Genomic DNA, 23,110 nt, shown 5'->3' with positions numbered 1-23,110 from the left:
CCTCAACACAGTCCCACCTTTCACCTCCAGCCTCATAGGTAACTAACTGAACACAGTCCCACCTTTCACCACCAGCCTCATAGGTAACTAACTAACTGAACACAATCCCACCTTTCACCTCCAGCCTCATAGGTAACTAACTAACTGAACACAGTCCCACCTTTCACTACCAGCCTCATAGGTAACTAACTAACTGAACACAGTCCCACCTTTCACCTCCAGCCTCATAGGTAACTAACTAACTGAACACAGTCCCACCTTTCACTACCAGCCTCATAGGTAACTAACTAACTTCATCATAGGCAGTAGGTAGGGTGTTTGAGGTGGGTGCTATTGAATGTGTTGCTCTGAGATGTCGTTTGCCGCAGAGCTCCTCAGCTCTCTAATGGGGAGCACACAACGAGGTAGTGCGTCTGAATACAGTCAGTCTTCCAGTAACAAAGGGGACGCCCACAACTCTGACAGGCCTCTCAATATCTCTTTTAATCTCTACCTTTCCCCCACGCTCGCGCTCTCATTGATGTATTTCTTTGTTGCACTGCTTCTTTCATAAGAGGGAAGCTTGTTGTGGTTCTGCAGTATCTGTAGGCTTTTAGCTTACTGGGGTGTGGGAGCCGCCTCTTCTAAAAATACGACTGGTCATACTATTGTTGTGTTCAGAGCTCAGTAAAGGGCTGAAAGCCCGAAAGGGGAAGAAGCAAGCAACCAGTGTCTTATGTCATCATGAATAGGAGGCCTGCCTGTGAAATGCCGTTATATAATGACCTGATGATGAGCAGATTCTGCTTCTGTTAGGTAACCCTCTGCTACTTTTAACGATGGGAACCCTTTCCCTAACAAGGGGAGGGACTGGTTGATTCCTTGGCTTTGAGTTTTGCGGTCTTGAATAGGGATTGTCATTGAACTTTGACCTTTTTAGATTCAATCAGAGAAGTACTCTCATTTCTCTAAAATACTGGTGGAATAGTTCCTTTTTGGAGAAATTGTAGGTTTGTTTTAACAATGAAAAAGCTTTGTTTAAATGAAATGATGCTTAGGTAACCACCAGCCTCATGGGTAACTAACTAAACACAGTCCCACCTTTCACTACTAGCCTCAGTTTTTGAAAAATTGTAGGTCCTTCCTCTGACACCGCCTGATATAGAGGTCCTGGATGGTAGGAAGCTTAGCCCCAGTGATGTATTGGACCATACATGCTAATCTCTGTAGCGCCTTGTGGTCGGATGCCGAGCAGTTGCTATACCAGGCGGCAATGCAACCAGTCAGGATGCTCTCGATGGTGCAGTTGTAGAACTTTTTTGAGGATCTGAAGACCCATGCGAAATCTTTTCAGTCTCCTGAGGGGGAATAGGCGTTGGAAGTACCATGATATTTCAAATTCCAGGAAATACCATGATATTTTAAATTCTTAATCTAAAAAAAACAAGTTTGAATGTAGTTTTTATGGTGTGTTGAGCTGCTACTGCTCATTTAGCCCTCCAGTCTGCCCTCACTATGCTGTTCTCCCCACTTCAAATAATCATTACAGGCATGCACACAATGTAGTTTCTGTCCTGACACAGATCAATGCAAAACACCAGACACTTTTTGTAACAATCAGTTCAATCGTGGTGAAAATAGCAGTCTGTCCTGTGTTTACCTCTGCATTTGTGTCATTCTGATTTTGGTCAAGAGCAGATAAAGTGAAATAATGTAAAATGCCCATCAACCGTTGTTGTCCTGTCCTGCCTTGAGCTCTGCATGTCACATGGAGTTCATGTTGGTTAGATGTCAGGTAGCCTTAGCTGTTAAGAGTGTTGGGCCAGTAACCGAAAGGTCGCTTGGTCAACTCTCCGTGCCGACTAGGTGAATTATCTCTGTGCCTTTGAGCAAGGCACTTAAACCTTATTCCTCCTTTACGTTGCTCTGATAAGAGCGTCTGCTAAATGACAATGTCATGTTTTCTAGCAAGAGGAGAGCAGCTGTAGGCAGGGACCTCTTGGCCCAGTCACTGTGCTGTCCTCACCAGCCTCGGTGAAGTCACTGTGCTGTCCTCACCAGCCTCGGTGAAGTCACTGTGCTGTCCTCACCAGCCTCGGTGAAGTCACTGTGCTGTCCTCACCAGCCTCGGTGAAGTCACTGTGCTGTCCTCACCAGCCTCGGTGAAGTCACTGTGCTGTCCTCACCAGCCTCGGTGAAGTCACTGTGCTGTCCTCACCAGCCTCGGGGAAGTCACTGTGCTGTCCTCACCAGCCTCGGGGAAGTCACTGTGCTGTCCTCACCAGCCTCGGTGAAGTCACTGTGCTGTCCTCACCAGCCTCGGTGAAGTCACTGTGCTGTCCTCACCAGCCTCGGGGAAGTCACTGTGCTGTCCTCACCAGCCTCGGGGAAGTCACTGTGCTGTCCTCACCAGCCTCGGGGAAGTCACTGTGCTGTCCTCACCAGCCTCGGGGAAGTCACATCAGCTCCTAGAGAGAGAGACTGGGTTTGACATGGTCTTCACTGTGTCTCAATCCATCTCTAATCTCTTTCTAGTGCAGTAGCATGTTAGCACTGTCATCCCAGTCAACTTGGGGCATGTAGCAGTAAAGATGCCAGTCCTGCCTGCCTCAGTGTACTCTTTTTGAGGTGCGTTTTGCCCTTATTTGTCCTCGAGGGCATTGTAAATGTAACTTGCAAAATCGTCAATGCTTTAATTGTTTTCTCAGTCAGATCTTTACTTTCTCTTAAGATTCAGCTGTTCTGTGTCACTACACCGCAGCTGTGGATGTTCACCTACACCCTGTGTATTAACCCCGTCCCTCCTGTGTCCCTCTCTCTCCAGCTCAGCTGGTGGTGTGCACCCTGTGTATTAACCCCGTCCCTCCTGTGTCTCTCTCTCTCCAGCTCAGCTGGTGGTGTGCACCCTGTGTATTAACCCCGTCCCTCCTGTGTCTCTCTCTCTCTCCAGCTCAGCTGGTGGTGTGCACCCTGTGTATTAACCCCGTCCCTCCTGTGTCTCTCTCTCTCCAGCTCAGCTGGTGGTGTGCACCCTGTGTATTAACCCCGTCCCTCCTGTGTCTCTCTCTCTCTCCAGCTCAGCTGGTGGTGTGCACCCTGTGTATTAACCCCGTCCCTCCTGTCTCTCTCTCTCTCCAGCTCAGCTGGTGGTGTGCACCCTGTGTATTAACCCCGTCCCTCCTGTGTCTCTCTCTCTCTCCAGCTCAGCTGGTGGTGTGCACCCTGTGTATTAACCCCGTCCCTCCTGTGTCTCTCTCTCTCTCCAGCTCAGCTGGTGGTGTGCACCCTGTGTATTAACCCCGTCCCTCCTGTGTCTCTCTCTCTCTCCAGCTCAGCTGGTGGTGTGCACCCTGTGTATTAACCCCGTCCCTCCTGTGTCCCTCTCTCTCCAGCTCAGCTGGTGGTGTGCACCCTGTGTATTAACCCCGTCCCTCCTGTGTCTCTCTCTCTCTCCAGCTCAGCTGGTGGTGTGCACCCTGTGTATTAACCCCGTCCCTCCTGTGTCCCTCTCTCTCCAGCTCAGCTGGTGGTGTGCACCCTGTGTATTAACCCCGTCCCTCCTGTGTCTCTCCTCTCTCCAGCTCAGCTGGTGGTGTGCACCCTGTGTATTAACCCCGTCCCTCCTGTGTCTCTCTCTCTCCAGCTCAGCTGGTGGTGTGCACCCTGTGTATTAACCCCGTCCCTCCTGTGTCTCTCTCTCTCTCCAGCTCAGCTGGTGGTGTGCACCCTGTGTATTAACCCCGTCCCTCCTGTGTCTCTCTCTCTCTCCAGCTCAGCTGGTGGTGTGCACCCTGTGTATTAACCCCGTCCCTCCTGTGTCTCTCTCTCTCCAGCTCAGCTGGTGGTGTGCACCCTGTGTATTAACCCCGTCCCTCCTGTCTCTCTCTCTCCAGCTCAGCTGGTGGTGTGCACCCTGTGCTCCTGCGTCATGCAGACCAAGAGGATCTGGCTGTTCTCTGCTCACCTGCTCCCCCTGGTGGCCCGTCTCTGTCTGGTTCCCCTGGAGACCATCGTGTTCATCAACCGCTTCGCCATGATCTTCACGGGCCTCGAGGTCATCTACTTCCTGGCCTCCAACCTGCTGGTGCCCTACAACCTGGCCAAGACCGCCTACAGGGAGCTGGTGCAGGTGAAACTGGAGGACATTCAGTCAGTCCATTATCACCGATCCTCAGTGTTTTTCCCCTCTCAGGAGGCTGGAAATCTACCAGCTGTCTGGATGTGTTTTCTATTTTATTTATAGTAGCTAACCATCCCCTTCTTTGTGCCCAGGTGGTGGAGGTATACGGGCTGCTGGCTCTGGGGATGTCCTTGTGGAACCAGCTGGTTCTGCCAGTCCTCTTCATGTGCTTCTGGTTGGTTCTGTTCGCCCTGCAGATCTACAGCTACTTCAGTAGCCGGGACCAGCCCACCTCCAGAGAGAGGCTGCTCTTCCTGTTCCTCACCAGGTGGGACCAGCACTACAAACACTTTCGTGGTGTTGCAGTTTCTGTCATGGAATGTTTATCCCGTGTGGCATGCGAGAGGTTTTCAACCCAAGCTGACCTGTTTCTCTGGAACTTTTTCTCAACGTTATTGAGTCAAGTTCTACAGTTTCACTCACGTCTGTTTTAAATCCCAGAAAATGGGATGTGGTCCATCTATTACAAATACATGCATGACCTTTGAATAAGTTTAGTGATGAATTCTCCTTGTCCCCCCAGTATTGCAGAGTGCTGCAGCACCCCCTACTCCCTGCTGGGCCTGGTCTTCACCGTTTCCTTCGTGGCGCTGGGCGTCCTCACCCTCTGCAAGTTCTACCTGCAGGGCTACCGAGCCTTCATGAATGACAACACCATGCACCGGTCAGTCCGCTGCCCGCCCAGCTGCCTTCTCATTCAGCCCTTGTGATGCTCTGTGTTCATGTCTGTTAAGTGTGTTCTTTGGACCACAGGTTTGAACACTGAGGAACCATTTTCCTTTCTGACATAATTTTAAAAAGACGGAGTATTTCTGAATCTCTCTTTCCCCCTACTTCCCTCCCTCCCTCCCATCTCAGGGGGATGACAGAGGGCATCACGTTACTGATCCTGGCTGTACAGACAGGTCTGATCGAACTGCAGGTCATCCACCGAGCCTTCCTCCTGAGTATCATCCTCTTCATCGTGGTGGCCTCCATCCTACAGTCCATGCTGGAGATAGCTGACCCCATTGTACTGGCACTAGGGGCCTCCCGGGACAAGTAAGACGTTCAAGGCTGATTTTGAAATGTGACTTTATTTTTGCTCTGCTTTTGACTAGGGCCCATAGGTTCATCCAAACAGAGAGAGAGAAATGTATTTAACCTTTATTTATACAGAGAAATGGGCAGCAGAGTAACTTAAGATGTAAACCCAACTATATGATTGAATTGGACAGAACTTTCTCAATCCCCTCTGAGGCGGATCCCATCTAATAGGTGTGCTGGTGGTTGCTCTGTTCAGGAGCCTGTGGAAGCACTTCCGGGCCGTGAGCCTGTGCTTGTTCCTGCTGGTCTTCCCAGCCTACATGGCCTACATGATCTGCCAGTTCTTCCTCATGGACTTCTGGCTCCTCATCATCATCTCCTCCAGCATCCTCACCTCACTGCAGGTACACACACACCAAGCTGTTGCTGTGGAGACACATGTACACACACCACGCTCTGTTGCTATGGAGACGCACGCACACACACACACCAAGCTCTGTTGCTGTGGAGACACATGCACACACACACACACCTCAAGCTCTGTTGCTGTGGAGACACACGCACACACACACCTCAAGCTCTGTTGCTGTGGAGACACATGCACACACACACACACCAAGCTCTGTTGCTGTGGAGACACATGCACACACACACACACCAAGCTCTGTTGCTGTGGAGACACATGCACACACACACACACCAAGCTCTGTTGCTGTGGAGACACATGCACACACACCAAGCTCTGTTGCTGTGGAGACACATGCACACACACCAAGCTCTGTTGCTATGGAGACACATGCACACACACCATGCTCTGTTGCTGTGGAGACACATGGTGACGGGACGGGCACGGTAAGGACTGTAAGCTACCCCCTGCTATTTCCTGGCCACCTGTGAGTTTACGTTACCTCTGAAATACAGGAAACCCAGCACACTCCGACAGGTGGCGTCAACACGTGATTGGTCCTTTGATGTTTTGGATCTCCCTGAAATAAGATCCAAAGAAAGGTGCTTTGGGTAAAGGATGTTTGGCATACCTTATTAAAGTCTGTATCCAAAATGTTTACTTCAGTAGCAGAGATCCCACTCTGGAAATGTTATGTACTTGTAGAGAATGTTTTAAAACCAATATAAACAAAAAGGGTACTTTTTAATTATCCTTAAAATATATTTTATTCTCAATCTACTCATGTTTCAGGTGACACCAAGACAGGCTTTGACGCGTCTACACACTAACGGTAGTAATGTCTTAATATTAACTGGATAGCTGTCTATAATCTCTTCATCAGAGGGTCATGAACATTACCTAGTAATGTCTTAATGTTAACTGGATGGCTGTCTATAATCTCTTCATCAGAGGGTCATGAACATTACCTAGTAATGTCTTAATGTTAACTGGATGGCTGTCTATAATCTCTTCATCAGAGGGTCATGAACATTACCTAGTAATGTCTTAATATTAACTGGATAGCTGTCTATAATCTCTTCATCAGAGGGTCATGAACATTACCTAGTAATGTCTTAATATTAACTGGATAGCTGTCTATAATCTCTTCATCAGAGGGTCATGAACATTACCTAGTAATGTCTTAATGTTAACTGGATGGCTGTCTATAATCTCTTCATCAGAGGGTCATGAACATTACCTAGTAATGTCTTAATGTTAACTGGATGGCTGTCTATAATCTCTTCATCAGAGGGCCATGAACATTACCTAGTAATGTCTTGTACTTTTAGAAAGCTCCGAAGCTTCCACCACAGATTGACGGACAGTCTGATCAGGGGACTCGTGTTAAGGCTGGACCCCTGAGCCTCCAATGGCTGTGAATATTTCATCTGATGCCCCAGTCATTCAAGCCCAACTGAATTGAAGCAGGGGCTGTCAGACTGAACTATCACAACAGGATTTAGAACAACAAAGATGATTTAAGCTTATTACATTGATAAGCCAATTAAATGATAACTGAAGTCCCCTAGGGGGTCTTAATGTTTACGATTAGGCCTGGGTAAGACCAAAATGTCAAGTTTCCCAACTTTAATTAGTTATTTCTCAATCATTATTTTGGATCCAGATTTCAAAGCTATGTCCTTCCCCCAAATTACCTTTCTATGGATTTCATTTCAGGAAGATCTAAAACATCATCAATATCTTTGGAAACGCCTTGGTGATTAGTTTTTAGAACATTCTGGTACGAAGACCTGAAGTGTCCTTTAACAGAAAGGAGTAGATCTTACTGATTTAGTTTGTGTATATGACCTGTGATCCTAACCGCTTGCCCTCACTGTCCCTGTTCCCTAGGTGCTGGGCACCCTGCTTATCTACATCCTGTTCATGGTGGAGGAGGTCCGTAAGGAGCCCGTACAGAACATGGACGACGTCATCTACTACGTGAACGGAACCTACCGGCTGCTGGAGTTCCTGGTGGCGCTCGTGGTGGTGGCCTATGGCGTGTCTGAGACGGTGTTCGGGGAGTGGACGGTGATGGGCTCCACCATCATCTTCATCCACTCCTACTACAACGTCTGGCTGCGTGCACAGCTGGGCTGGCAGAGCTTCTTGCTGCGCCGAGACGCCGTCAACAAGATCAAGAGCCTGCCCACCGCCTCTGACCTGCAGCTGGAGAAGTACAACGACATCTGCTCCATCTGCTATCAGGTTTGTGTGTGTGTGTGTGTGTGTGTGTGTGTGTGTGTGTGTGTGTGTGTGTGTGTGTGTGTGTGTGTGTGTGTGTGTGTGTGTGTGTGTGTGTGTGTGTGTGTGTGTGTGTGCGTGCGCACGGAAAGAAGTGTGCATGCTTGAAGAGAAAAGTGAGTGTTTGAGACCAACATTATTGGTCTGATAAATGTTTTAAAAGCCTTCTGGTTTGAAGTGGACGACAGTACAGCTAGAGGAGATATGTAGTCGATTCTGCTTCAACATAAAACATCTAGATTTATTATTCATAGAGAAGGAAAGTTTAGTTTGAATAAGGATATGTAACTGATACTTCCACTCATCAGAAAAGGGTCCATGTTGAATCTGGTATTGTAGTAGGCTTTACCATTTCAGTAGTTAACCAGTGTCTTGTCCCTTCCTGTAGGACATGAAGTCAGCTGTCATTACTCCCTGCAGCCACTTCTTCCACGCTGGCTGTCTCAAGAAGTGGGTTTATGTACAGGAGACCTGCCCCCTCTGTCACAAACAGCTGAAGAGCCAATCACAGCCTGCCAATGCCACCGCTGCACCCACCCAGGACATTCTACCAGCCAATCCCAACCCAGCAGAGGCTGGGCAAGGAGAGCCAGTGGCTGAGGGGGACCAAAGCGTTACTCAGAATGGTGTTCCAGTTGAAGGGAGCCAAGCCAGCCCCTCTTCCTCCTCTGCTAACCCTAACCTAGAGCTGCGCCCCCAGCAGGCTGACACAGTGGACAGTGTGTATTTGGAGGGCCAGGTGGCTGGTCTGTCACAGGGCCCGGGGGAGTCTTGTCTCCGGCATCGCCAGCCCCAGCAGTCTGCCTTCTCACCTGCAGCAGCATCATCCACAGCATGTGGAGCTGAACTCTAGTCAGATCTACAACGGTCTGCCAGCCTCTGCTGCCTCTGATCCTCACTCCTGCACACCACCACCTCACACACCACCACCTCACACACCACCACCTCACACACAGCTAAAGACTAAGTGGCCAATACGTAGAACCAAGATGGAGGTGGCTGGTTAACTGTTGGACTGACTTCCTGTTGCCACTATCCAACACCTCCCCCTTAATGAACTCATCTATTTGTTGGCCTGTTTCTTAAATGTTGGTTTTAAACTCATTAACATTTCATGGTTATTAATCCTATAGGATTGTATGAAATCTGATGCTGACTTTAGTGCTGTTTGAGTCTGAGATGCCATACTGAACATCATTACATTTCACTGTTGAGAAATATGCATCGACTTCTCCCACTTGACGACAAAATGTGTAAGTAGCCTTGTGCTAGCCAGGAGGACTGATAGCAGCAGATCTGTTTCTGTAGCATGAGGCAGGTTGACTAGACAGGACACTAGTCCAGGGGTCGGCAACCCTGGTTCTGGAGAGCTGCAGGCACTTCATGTTTCGGTTTAACCAACCTGGAAGGAACAGGTGGGTTGAGTTTAGTCAATCACTGAACTGATCAGTTAGCTCAGTTGGTCTGGTGTGCTGCCTCGTTGGAACAACATCCTGCAGTAGCTGTGATAGTCCAGGAACAGGGTTGTCTACCCCTCCACTAGTCTATCGCAGGGCCTTACCCCCATCGCTCTCTTTAACACGGAGTCCCAAGTAGATACAAATCGTGTCCCGTTTCTTCAGTCTTTGGTAGGACTGGGCCGGGATTGAACTCACAACCTTCCAATTTCAGGGTGGAAACTCTAAACACAAGGCCACTGAGTTTATCAACAAAATGCAGCTTTGAATTTGACAGTTGCGTTCTACTGTACACCCATTAAGCAGAGGACAAAACACAGCCACAGCATTTTGTAGTTTCATTAACGCTCATTCAACATCCCAATATATTCCAATTGGGCTGTATTTCACTGCTAATTAGAATTACATTTTATCAAGGAATTTGAGCCTCTGTAGATCACCAACGTTAGAGTTGCCCCCCCCCGGGGCCTGCCCTGGTTGGGCCGGGGGGCCTGCCCTGGTTGGGCCGGGGGGCCTGTTACACAACCTGAATGTTACCAAGTCCAGGGGCAGGGCAGGCTGGTGTGTAGGTGGAAGACACCAATGTTCCCCGGGTGTGTTTTAGATGAAATGAATTCATACTGAAGAGAACAGACACACATGGCACTTGATGTAGAAGCTTTATGCACGCTTAGGCTTGCATGCAGTCACCGTCCGATAGCCATAGGAACTTCTATTTTCATGATATGTAATGTAGCCATTTGCGCTGTCATTTATAGCAACGCTCCAAAGTTGTCTTTTTGTCAGGTACCAAATATTTTTGGTATGTATGAGGAAAAGCCCTATATAAATGTGTGTATATAAACATTTATATTGTATGTGAAGAGGAATTTTGATATGCCTGCTATTCAGTGTTGAAGCTGCACCCCGCCCCAGTATGAAGTGATCAGAGGCTTGCGTGAACACTTTAGTTACCCTCTCGGTAGAAGTGTGAGAGAGCTGATCACAGATTGAGGGAGTTGCCAGCGCTGAATTGACCTAAAACAGTATTATTTGTTACAATTTTGAGAATGAATACATAGTATTATGTATGATCAAACTTGTCAAACGTTCCATCAATTAATTGGTGGCTTTTGGACATTTTCTTGAATCTATATTGGGAGAAGCGACTAAGACTGTATAGTATTTTACATACATCATGACATTTGAAGAGGACTTTGAGCATTTGGAATGTAATGTTTCTTTTGACAACTAAAATAATGAGCTTTTAGGGCTTCTTTTTTTAAATAAAAAGAATGACGACCTCTGAATGCTGATTTCCAGTCAAATTGTTTTGGTAAGAAATTTGCCTGGAACCCCGCAGGCTCTACTCTGGGACCCAGCAGGCTCTACTCTGGGACCCAGCAGGCTCTACCCTGGGACCCAGCAGGCTCTACCCTGGGACCCAGCAGGCTCTACTCTGGGACCCAGCAGGCTCTACTCTGGGACCCAGCGGGCTCTCTACCCTGGGGCCCAGCGGGCTCTCTACCCTGGGGCCCAGCGGGCTCTCTACCCTGGGGCCCAGCGGGCTCTCTACCCTGGGGCCCAGCGGGCTCTCTACCCTGGGGCCCAGCGGGCTCTCTACCCTGGGGCCCAGCGGGCTCTCTACCCTGGGACCCAGCGGGCTCTCTACCCTGGGGCCCAGCGGGCTCTCTACCCTGGGACCCAGCGGGCTCTCTACCCTGGAACCCCCCCCGGGCTCTACCCTGGAACCCCCCCGGGCTCTACCCTGGAACCCCCGCGGGCTGAACCCTGCAGGCTGTACCCTGGAACTCCGCGGGCTGTACCCTGGAACCCCCCCGGGCTGTACCCTGGAACCCCCCCCGGGCTGTACCCTGGAACCCCCCCCGGGCTGTACCCTGGAACCCCCCCCGGGCTGTACCCTGGAACCCCCCCCGGGCTGTACCCTGGAACCCCCCCCGGGCTGTACCCTGGAACCCCCCCGGGCTGTACCCTGGAACCCCCGCGGGCTGTACCCTCTACCCTGGAACCCCCCCGGGCTGTACCCTGGAACCCCCCCGGGCTGTACCCTGGAACCCCCCCGGGCTGTACCCTGGAACCCCGCGGGCTGTACCCTGGAACCCCGCGGGCTGTACCCTGGAACCCCGCAGGCTGTACCCTCTACCCTGGAACCCCCCCGGGCTGTACCCTGGAACCCCCCCGGGCTGTACCCTGGAACCCCCCCGGGCTGTACCCTGGAACCCCCCCGGGCTGTACCCTGGAACCCCCCCGGGCTGTACCCTGGAACCCCGCGGGCTGTACCCTCTACCCTGGAACCCCCGCGGGCTGTACCCTGGAACCCCGCGGGCTGTACCCTGGAACCCCGCAGGCTGTACCCTCTACCCTGGAACCCCCCCGGGCTGTACCCTGGAACCCCCCCGGGCTGTACCCTGGAACCCCGCGGGCTGTACCCTCTACCCTGGAACCCCGCAGGCTGTACCCTCTACCCTGGAACCCCCCCGGGCTGTACCCTGGAACCCCCCCGGGCTGTACCCTGGAACCCCCCCGGGCTGTACCCTGGAACCCCGCAGGCTGTACCCTGGAACCCCGCAGGCTGTACCCTGGAACCCCGCAGGCCGCCATTGTGAATAAGAATTTGTTCTTAATTGACTTGCCAAGTTAAATAAAACCCACAAGGGCTCCGAGTGGAGCCGCGGTCTAAGGCACTGCATCTCAGTGCTAGAGGCGTCACAACACCCTGGTTCGATCCTGGGCTGTATCACAACCGGCCGTGATTGGGACTCCCATAGGGTGGCGCACAATTGGCCCAGTGTCGTCCAGGTTTGGCCGGTGTAGGCCGTCATTGTAAGTAAGAATTTGTTCTTAACTGGCTTGCCTAGTTAAATAAAGGTTACATAAAAGAAATGAAAAGGCCACAGGGGTGGAAGGTGGAGGCAAATGTGAAGAGAACTGGCATGGGGTGGAATTAGCTGGAGAAGACTTCCCAGATCAGTGTGATGGAGAACGGCCTATGCTTCCGAAGGAGGTGAGGTAAGATTTGAGTGAGGGGTGTTCTTCTCTGACAACCTCCAATGGGTTTTGAGAATGAGGTGAGGAGAGAGGATGCAAGGAGGAAGCAGTTGAGGTTCTTCCCTGGTCTTGAGTTTAGCACAGACAGACACCCACGTTTTTGGAGCCTGCGCTGGCACTGCATTAAAGTTTGTCAAGTCTGTCAGTCCCACTTTACAATACACAGACCGTATACCATATAAACTGGATGGTTTGAGCCCTGAATTATGATTTGCTGAAAACCATGGGAAATCAGACCTTATACAATAGGTATGACATATTAATTTAACTGCTCTAATTACATTAGTAACCAGTTTATAATAGCCATAAGGCTCCTCAGGGGTTTGTGATAAATGGCCACTATACCGCAGTTAAGATCTGAGTCCAGGCTCTCCCTTTAGCTGTGGTATATTGGCTGTATACCATACCTCAAGTCTTATTGTGTAAATAACTGGTAATACACATGTTATTACATTGAGATTGTGTATTTTCTAAAATGTCTTGGATGGTGAACAACCATGAGTTGTACGTACAATACTGTAGCCACAACGACTTCACTGTAACGTATCTTTTCGTAATTGCCATGAACCACTTTGGAAAAACCTGGTTACAATGATTCTGTCAACTGAAATTTAACAACCACGAAATGGCGGAGCGATTTCTGCATAGTGCATCTTTAAATTTAGCAAACGTATTTTGTTTGACGTCATTACTGTTTTTTTAAATGTTCTAATATGTTTTTATAAAATCTTTGTCACTCAAATAAATTAGCATTGTTCAAACACATGGTCAGTCACAGGACATGGCCTATAAACTCCAAGGTTTCCATGGACAAATTCCATCTATAGAGCCCAATCACAAGTACCAAATGAGGCTAACATTTTCAAAAGGCAAATTTTGCTGTCATAGAAATGATCACAGAAAGGATCAATGGCAAAGATGCGAGGTATGCCCTCTTTTCCATCTCTATGATATAAACCCACACATCTGGGAGATGGTGCAAAAAGAGGAGTCCTCTGTCTATCTCTAGTTCTCGCTCACTCAATGGGATAATCTCAATTGCATACTCCTCACGTCCTCGCTTCCTTCTCAAAACACATTGGATTAGAAAGCCAGAGATACCCTCCCTTCTGACCTTCTCCAATGGATTTTGAGAAGGAGGCGAGGAGAAAGGACGTGAAGAGTGCGCAATTGAGATTCTCCTATGTAGCCATTTATAAGAATCAAGAAGTTCCCTCTCCCAACTATCATTTCAAAGAAAACAAGTCTGATCTTTGTCTCTGTGTGAGAGTAAACAGCTAAATGGCCCAGCAGGGAATTCAGTTGAATCAGGACCAGTTCTGTTGTTCTGTCAGTCTGGATCTACTGAAAGAGCTGGTCACTATTGACTGTGGATGTGCCGGAACAAAAAGTCAGAGAGAGGGGGTTGGGGGGGGGCCTGGGGAGTTCTGCGGTACCGGAACGAATGGAACACAATCACCTTAATAATAAAGCGTTGCATGCATACCATCGCATTTGGGTAGTAATACTTATGTAAATGTGATATTTCTGTTTTTATATATATATATATATATATGAATTTGCAAAAAATTCTAAAAACCTGTTTTTGGTTTGTCTTTATGGGGTAGATTGATGAGTGGGGAAAAAACAATTTAATCAAATTTAGAATAAGGCTGTAACAACAAAATGTGGAAAGGTCTGAACACTTTCCTGAATGATCTGTAAATGAATGCTCTAAAAAAAACATGAGTCAAGCTCATTCCACGGAAGGCCGAGTATCTGCGGGTTTTCACTCCTCCCTTGGACTTGATTGATTAAGGTCACTGATTAGCAAGGAACTTCCCTCACCTGGTTGTCTAGGTCTTAATTGAAAGGCAAAACCAAAATCCGACAGATACTAGGCCCTCCATGGAATGAGTTTGACGCCCCTGCTCTAAACTAAACCATATTCAAACTCCTCCCACTCCTCTCCTACCTGGAGGGGAGCCCTCCCCTCATTGGTCACCACACACCTCCATTAAAGCTTGTTAAGAACAATAAAGTCCACCTGAAAGGGGTGGAGCTCCCCATTTAAATGCCCCCACATGCAGTCATTAGCCGTCTTTCAACCGAACTAGCATGTAACTGCAGAGATGCGTTATTGGCTGCGAGGGAAGGGTAATTGGCTGCGAGGGATGGGTAATTGGCTGCGAGGGATGGGTTATTGGCTGCGAGGGATGGGTTATTGGCTGCGAGGGATGGGTTATTGGCTGCGAGGGATGGGTTATTGGCTGCGAGGGATGGGTTATTGGCTGCGAGGGATGGGTTATTGGCTGCGAGGGAAGGGTATTGGCTGCGAGGGAGGGTTATTGGCTGCGAGGGAAGGGTTATTGGCTGCGAGGGAGGGTTATTGGCTGCGAGGGAAGGGTAATTGGCTGCGAGGGATGGGTTATTGGCTGCGAGGGAAGGGTTATTGGCTGCGAGGGATGGGGTTATTGGCTGCGAAGGAAGGGTTATTGGCTGCGAGGGAAGGGTTATTGGCTGCGAGGGAAGGGTTATTGGCTGCGAGGGATGGGTTATTGGCTGCGAGGGAAGGGTTATTGGCTGCGAGGGAAGGGTTATTGGCTGCGAGGGAAGGGTTATTGGCTGCGAGGGAAGGGTTATTGACTGCGAGGGAAGGGTTATTGGCTGCGAGGGAAGGGTTATTGGCTGCGAGGGAAGGGTTATTGGCTGCGAGGGATGGGGTTATTGGCTGCGAGGGATGGGGTTATTGGCTGCGAGGGATGGGGTTATTGGCTGCGAGGGATGGGGTTATTGGCTGCGAGGGATGGGCTGCGAGGGAGGGATTGACTGCGAGGGATGGGTTATTGACTGCGAGGGATGGGGCTGCGAGGGAAGGGTTGACTGCGAGGGATGGGTAAATTGACTGCGAGGGATGGGTAAATTGACTGCGAGGGATGAGTAAATTGACTGCGAGGGATGAGTAAATTGACTGCGAGGGATGGGTAGACGCGAGGTGGTGACTGCGAGGGATGGGTAAATTGGCTGCGAGGGATGGGTAAATTGACTGCGAGGGATGGGTAAATTGACTGCGAGGGATGGGTAAATTGACTGCGAGGGATGGGTTATTGGCTGCGAGGGATGGGTAAATTGACTGCGAGGGATGGGTTATTGACTGCGAGGGATGGGTTATTGACTGCGAGGGATGGGTTATTGACTGCGAGGGATGGGTTATTGGCTGCGAGGGATGGGTTATTGGCTGCGAGGGATGGGTAAATTGACTGCGAGGGATGGGTTATTGACTGCGAGGGATGGGTTATTGACTGCGAGGGATGGGTAAATTGACTGCGAGGGATGGGTATATTGACTGCGAGGGATGGGTAAATTGACTGCGAGGGATGGGTTATTGACTGCGAGGGATGGGTTGAGATGGCGGAAAGCGTGTTGAGTACAGTTAGTGAGAATGATGGGTAGACAACAGTGAACAAAAAGGGCAAAAATTGTTGTGGAAAATGAGTCTGATAAATTGTTGCTTGTTGGAGTATGTTTTTTGAATAAGGATGTTCATTTGGGAAACAAGGATGGTGAAGAAGGCGTTGGGATAAGTGGCTGTAGTCATAGTAACCAGGAGTGGTATGGTATTGATATCGTGTCGTCATAATAACCATGTATTGATATTGTGTAGTCATAGTAGCCAGGTATTGATATCGTGTAGTCATAGTAACCAGCAGTGGTATGGTATTGATATCGTGTAGTCATAGTAACCAGCAGTGGTATGGTATTGATATCGTGTAGTCATAGTAACCAGCAGTGGTATGGTATTGATATCGTGTAGTCATAGTAACCATGTATTGATATTGTGTAGTCACAGTAACCATGTATTGATATCGTGTCGTTATAGTAGCCAGGAGTGGTATGGTATTGATATCGTGTAGTCATAGTAACCAGGTATTGATATTGTGTAGTCATAGTAACCAGGAGTGGTATGGTGTTGATATCTCTGTCATATCCTCACATGGTCTCTCCTATCATTGCTATGCAGACGACACACAATTAATCTTCTCCTTTCCCCCTTCTGATAACCAGGCGGCGAATCGCATCTCTGCATGTCTGTCAGACATATCAGTGTGGATGACGGATCACCAGCTCAAGCTGAACCTCGGCAAGACGGAGCTGCTCTTCCTCCCGGGGAAGGACTGCCCGTTCCATGATCTCGCCATCACGGTTGACAACTCCCTTGTGTCCTCCTCCCAGAGTGCTAAGAACCTTGGCGTGATCCTGGACAACACCCTGTCGTTCTCCACTAACATCAAGGCGGTGACCCGATCCTGTAGGTTCATGCTCTACAACATTCGCAGAGTACGACCCTGCCTCACACAGGAAGCGGCGCAGGTCCTAATCCAGGCACTTGTCATCTCCCGTCTGGATTACTGCAACTCGCTGTTGGCTGGGCTCCCTGCCTGTGCCATTAAACCCCTACAACTCATCCAGAACGCCGCAGCCCGTCTGGTGTTCAACCTTCCCAAGTTCTCTCACGTCACCCCGCTCCTCCGCTCTCTCCACTGGCTTCCAGTTGAAGCTCGCATCCGCTACAAGACCATGGTGCTTGCCTACGGAGCTGTGAAGGGAACGGCACCTCCATACCTTCAGGCTCTGATCAGGCCCTACACCCAAACAAGGGCACTGCGTTCATCCACCACTGGCCTGCTGGCCCCCCTACCTCTGAGGAAGCACAGTTCCCGCTCAGCCCAGTCAAAACTGTTCGCTGCTCTGGCACCCCAATGGTGGAACAAGCTCCCTCACGACGCCAGGACAGCGGAGTCAATCACCACCTTCCGGAGACACCTGAAACCCCACCTCTTTAAGGAATACCTGGGATAGGATAAAGTAATCCTTCAAACCTTCTAAGAGCGTCTGCTAAATGACTTAAATGTAATGTAAATGTAACATCGTGTAGTCATAGTAACCAGGTGTTGATATCGTGTAGTCATAGTAACCATGTATTGATATCGTGTCGTTATAGTAGCCAGGAGTGGTATGGTATTGATATCGTGTAGTCATAGTAACTAGGTATTGATATCGTGTAGTCATAGTAACCAGGTATTGATATTGTGTAGTCATAGTAACCAGGAGTGGTATGGTGTTGATATCATGTAGTCATAGTAACCAGGTATTGATATGGTGTTGCTATCGTGTGTATCTAAAGAGCAATAGGAGTGTGCATTGTGGCTCACAAAATTATTGACGCATGAAGTGGACAGTTTTTTTGATTTTCGAAACAGGGCACTGGTAAAAGGTTTTATCTTTGGCGTCCCGTTGGACATTGATAATAAATAGCTTAGGCTAAACATTCCAGCAGTAGTTAAAGCAATGAGAAGTTTCTGTATTATTGATGTTTGATGAAATGCATCTACCAACCTATGTAAAGCTGAGATTTGTCTGGCTGGTGTGTTTACGGACATATTCAATCTCTCCCTATCCCAGTCTGCTGTCCCCACATGCTTCAAGATGGCCACCATTTTTCCTGTACCCAAGAAGGCAAAGGTTACTGAACTTAATGACTATCCCCCAGTAGCGATCTCCTGTTATCATGAAGTGCTTTGAGAGACTAGTCAAGGACCCTATCACCTCTACCTTACCTGCCACTTCGATTTGCTTACCGCCCCAATAGATCCACAGACGATGCAATCGCCATCACTCTGCACACTGCCCTAGCCCTATATCTGGACAAGAGGATTACCTATGTAAGAATGCTGTTCATTGACTACAGCTCAGCATTCAACACCATAATACCCTCCAAGCTCATCATTAAGCTTGAGGCCCTGGGTCTGAAACCCGCCCTGTGCAACTGGATCGTGGACTTCCTGATGGGCAGCCCCCAGGTGGCGAAGGTAGGAAACGTCACCTCCGCTGATCCACAACACTGGGACCCCACAAGGGTGGGTGCTCAGCCCCCTCCTGTACTCCCTGTTCACCCATGAATGCGTGGCCAAGCACGCCTCCAACTCAATCATCAAGTTTGCAGACGACAACAGCAGTAGGCTTGATTACTAACGATGACAAGACAGCTTACAGGGAGGAGGTGAGGGCTCAGAGCCTCTTCAAACTCAGGAGGCTAAAGAAATGTGGCTTGTCACCTAAAACCCTCACACATTTTTACAGATGCACAATTGAAAGCATCCTGTCGGGCTGTATCACCACCTGGTACAGCAACTACACTGCCCGCAACAGCTAGGCTCTCCAGAGGGTGATGCATTACCGGGGGGCAAACTTCCGCCCTCCAGGACCCCTACAGCACCCGATGTCACAGGAAGGCCAAAAAGATCATCATGGACATCAACAACCCAAGCCACTGCCTGTACATCCCGCTATCATCCAGGCGAGGTCAGAACAGGTGCATCAAAGCGGGGACCGAGAGACTGAAAAACAGTCTCTATCTCAAGGCCATCAGACTGTTAAACAGCCATCACTAGGACATTAGAGGCTGCTGCCTATAGGCATAGACTAGAAATCACTGGCCATTTTAAGAAATGGAACACTAGTCACTTTAATAATGTTTACATATCTGGCATTACTCATCTCACATGTATATACTGTTTTTCTATACTATTCTACAGTATCTCATTCACTTAAAAATGTTTCCATATCTTGCATTACTCATCTCATATGTATATACTGTTTTTCTACACTATTCTACTGTATCTTAGACTGTTCTGCTCTGACATCGCTCGTCCATATGTACAGTTGAAGTCAGAAGTTTACATACACTTAGGTTGGAGTCATTAAAACTCAATTTTTCAACCACTTAACAAACTATAGTTTTGGCAAGTAGGTTAGGACATCTACTTTGTGCATGACAATTGTTTACAGACAGATTATTTCACTTATAATTCACTGTATCACAATTCTAGTGGGTCAGAAGTTTACATATACACTAAGTTGACTGTGCCTTTAAACTGCTTGGAAAATTCCAGAAAATGTCATGGCTCTAGAAGCTTCTGATAGGCTAATTGACATAATTTGAGTCAATTGGAGGTGTACCTGTGGATGTATTTCAAGGCCTACCTTCAAACCCAGTGCCTCTTTGCTTGACATCATAGGAAAATCAAAAGAAATGGTAGACCACCATAAGTCTGGTTCATCCTTGGGAGCAATTTCCAAACGCCTGAAGGTACCACGTTCATCTGTACAAACAATAGTATGCAAGTATAAACACCATGGGACCACGCAGCCGTCATATCGCTTAGAAAGGAGACGTGTTCTGTCCCCTAGAGATGAACGTACTTTGGTGCTAAAAGTGCAAATCAATCCCAGAACAACAGCAAAGGACCTTGTGAAGATGCTGGAGGCAACGGGTGCAAAAGTATCTATATCCACAGTAAAATGAGTCCTATATCGACATAACCTGAAAGGCCGCTCAGCAAAGAAGAAGCCACTGCTACAAAACCGCCATAAAAAAGCCAGACTACGGTTTGCAACTGCACATGGGGGCAAAGATTGTACTTTTTGGAGAAATGTCCTCTGGTCTGATGAAACAAAAATAGAACTGTTTGGCCATAATGACCCTCGTTATGTTTGGAGGAAAAAGGGCGAGGCTTGCAAGCCGAAGTACACCATCCCAACTATGAAGCACGGAGGTGGCAGCATCATGTTGTGGGGGTGCTTTGCTGCACTTCACAAAATCGATGGCATCATGTGGAAGGAAAAGTATGTGGATATATTGAAGCAACATCTCAAGACTTCAGTCAGGAAGTTAAAGCTTGGGTCTTCCAAATGGACAATTTTTTTTAACCTTTATTTAACTAGGCAAGTCAGTTAAGAACAAATTCTTATTTTCAATGATGGCCTAGGAACAGTGGGTTAACTGCCTTGTTCAGGGGCAGAACAACAGATGTTTTACCTTGTCAGCTCAGGGATTCAATCTTACAACCTTTTGGTTACTAGTCCAACGCTCTAACCATTAGGCTACCTGCCGCCCATACTTTCAGCGCTCTAACCACTAGGCTACCTGCCGCCCATACGAGCGTACTTCCAAAGTTGTGGAAAAATGGCTTAAGGACAACAAAGTCAATGTATTGGAGTGGCCATCACAAAGCCTTGACCTCAATCCCATAGAACATTTGTGGGCAGAACTGAAAAAGCACATGCGAGCAAGGAGGCCTACAAACCTAACTCAGTTACACCAGCTCTGTCAGGAGAAATGGGCCAAAATTCACCCAACTTATTGTGGGAAGCTTGTGGAAGGCTACCTGAAACATTTGAACACAGAGTTGGAATGAAACAGTTGCACACAGTTCCCTTTGAAAGGAACAGTGAGCGGGTCAAGGAACTCCGCCACCAATACGTCCACGTATGATGTCTATCCAATATGTCTAGTTCTATATAGTGAGTTTTACACTATGGGGTCAGGGAACTCTGGCACCAATACATCCAGGTATGGTGTCTATCCAATATGTCTAGTTCTATATAGTGAGTTTTACACTATGGGGTCAGGGAACTCTGGCACCAATACATCCAGGTATGGTGTCTATCCAATATGTCTAGTTCTATATAGTGAGTTTTACACTATGGGGTCAGGGAACTCTGGCACCAATACATCCAGGTATGGTGTCTATCCAATATGTCTAGTTCTATATAGTGAGTTTTACACTATGGGGTCAGGGAACTCTGGCACCAATACATCCAGGTATGGTGTCTATCCAATATGTCTAGTTCTATATAGTGAGTTTTACACTATGGGGTCAGGGAACTCTGGCACCAATACATCCAGGTATGGTGTCTATCCAATATGTCTAGTTCTATATAGTGAGTTTTACACTATGGGGTCAGGGAACTCTGGCACCAATACATCCAGGTATGGTGTCTATCCAATATGTCTAGTTCTATATAGTGAGTTTTACACTATGCTACTCTACATGTTAACATGGGTTACAGTAGGACACTATGCTACTCTACATGTTAACATGGGTTACAGTACATTCAGTAGGACACTATGCTACTCTACATGTTAACATGGGTTACAGTACATACAGTAGGACTCTATGCTACTCTACATGTTAACATGGGTTACAGTACATACAGTAGGACACTATGCTACTCTACATGTTAACATGGGTTACAGTACATACAGTAGGACACTATGCTACTCTACATGTTAACATGGGTTACAGTACATACAGTAGGACACTATGGTACTCTACATGTTAACATGGGTTACAGTAGGACACTATGCTACTCTACATGTTAACATGGGTTACAGTACATACAGTAGGACACTATGCTACTCTACATGTTAACATGGGTTACAGTACATACAGTAGGACACTATGCTACTCTACATGTTAACATGGGTTACAGTACATACAGTAGGACACTATGCTACTCTACATGTTAACATGGGTTACAGTACATACAGTAGGACACTATGCTACTCTACATGTTAACATGGGTTACAGTACATACAGTAGGACACTATGCTACTCTACATGTTAACATGAGTTACAGTATATACAGTAGGACACTATGCTACTCTACATGTAAACATGGGTTACAGTACATACAGTAGGACACTATGCTACTCTACATGTAAACATGGGTTACAGTACATACAGTAGGACACTATGCTACTCTACATGTTAACATGGGTTACAGTAGGACACTATGCTACTCTACATGTTAACATGGGTTATAGTAGGACACTATGCTACTCTACATGTTAACATGGGTTACAGTAGGACACTATGCTACTCTACATGTTAACATGGGTTATAGTAGGACACTATGCTACTCTACATGTTAACATGGGTTACAGTAGGACACTATGCTACTCAACATGTTAACATGGGTTACAGTACATACATTAGGACACTATGCTACTCTACATGTTAACATGGGTTACAGTACATACAGTAGGACACTATGCTACTCTACATGTTAACATGGGTTACAGTAGGACACTATGCTACTCTACATGTTAACATGGGTTACAGTAGGACACTATGCTACTCTACATGTTAACATGGGTTACAGTACATTCAGTAGGACACTATGCTACTCTACATGTAAACATGGGTTACAGTACATACAGTAGGACACTATGCTACTCTACATGTTAACATGGGTTACAGTAGAACACTATGCTACTCTACATGTTAACATGGGATACAGTAGGACACTATGCTACTCTACATGTTAACATGGGTTACAGTAGGACACTATTCTACTCTACATGTTAACATGGGTTACAGTACATTCAGTAGGACACTGCTACTCTACATGTAAACATGGGTTACAGTACATACAGTAGGACACTATGCTACTCTACATGTTAACATGGGTTACAGTAGGACACTATGCTACTCTACATGTTAACATGGGTTACAGTACATACAGTAGGACACTATGCTACTCTACATGTTAACATGGGTTACAGTACATACAGTAGAACCCAATGCTACTCTACATGTTAACATGGGTTACAGTACATACAGTAGGACACTATGCTACTCTACATGTTAACATGGGTTACAGTAGGACACTATGCTACTCTACATGTTAACATGGGTTACTGTAGGACACTATGCTACTCTACATGTTAACATGGGTTACAGTACATACAGTAGGACACTATGCTACTCTACATGTAAACATGGGTTACAGTAGGACACTATGCTACTCTACATGTTAACATGGGTTACTGTAGGACACTATGCTACTCTACATGTTAACATGGGTTACTGTAGGACACTATGCTACTCTACATGTTAACAT

The 23,110-nt window shown here is 47.7% G+C and overlaps 1 protein-coding gene across 3 annotated transcripts in view; it reads left to right on the top strand.

The window, feature by feature from the left end:
- The window catches only part of LOC106603890 (RING finger protein 145), a 41,484-nt gene extending 30,861 nt beyond the window's left edge, over nt 1-10,623 (top strand). For all 3 annotated transcript variants that reach the window (XM_014198103.3, XM_014198102.3, XM_082974763.1), the window contains exons 5-11: nt 3,873-4,108; nt 4,252-4,427; nt 4,683-4,823; nt 5,018-5,200; nt 5,442-5,589; nt 7,485-7,841; nt 8,266-10,623. In XM_014198103.3, coding sequence (XP_014053578.1) covers nt 3,873-4,108; nt 4,252-4,427; nt 4,683-4,823; nt 5,018-5,200; nt 5,442-5,589; nt 7,485-7,841; nt 8,266-8,730 — 1,706 coding nt within the window. In that variant the 3' untranslated portion in view covers nt 8,731-10,623. The remainder of the gene's footprint in view (nt 1-3,872; nt 4,109-4,251; nt 4,428-4,682; nt 4,824-5,017; nt 5,201-5,441; nt 5,590-7,484; nt 7,842-8,265) is intronic.
- The last annotated feature ends 12,487 nt before the right edge of the window (nt 10,624-23,110 follow it).

The sequence above is a fragment of the Salmo salar genome, chromosome 04 (assembly GCF_965601325.2).
Source record: "Salmo salar chromosome 04, fSalSal1, whole genome shotgun sequence".
NCBI classification, from domain to species: domain Eukaryota; kingdom Metazoa; phylum Chordata; class Actinopteri; order Salmoniformes; family Salmonidae; genus Salmo; species Salmo salar.
This window is presented reverse-complemented; position numbering and strand designations above follow the sequence as displayed.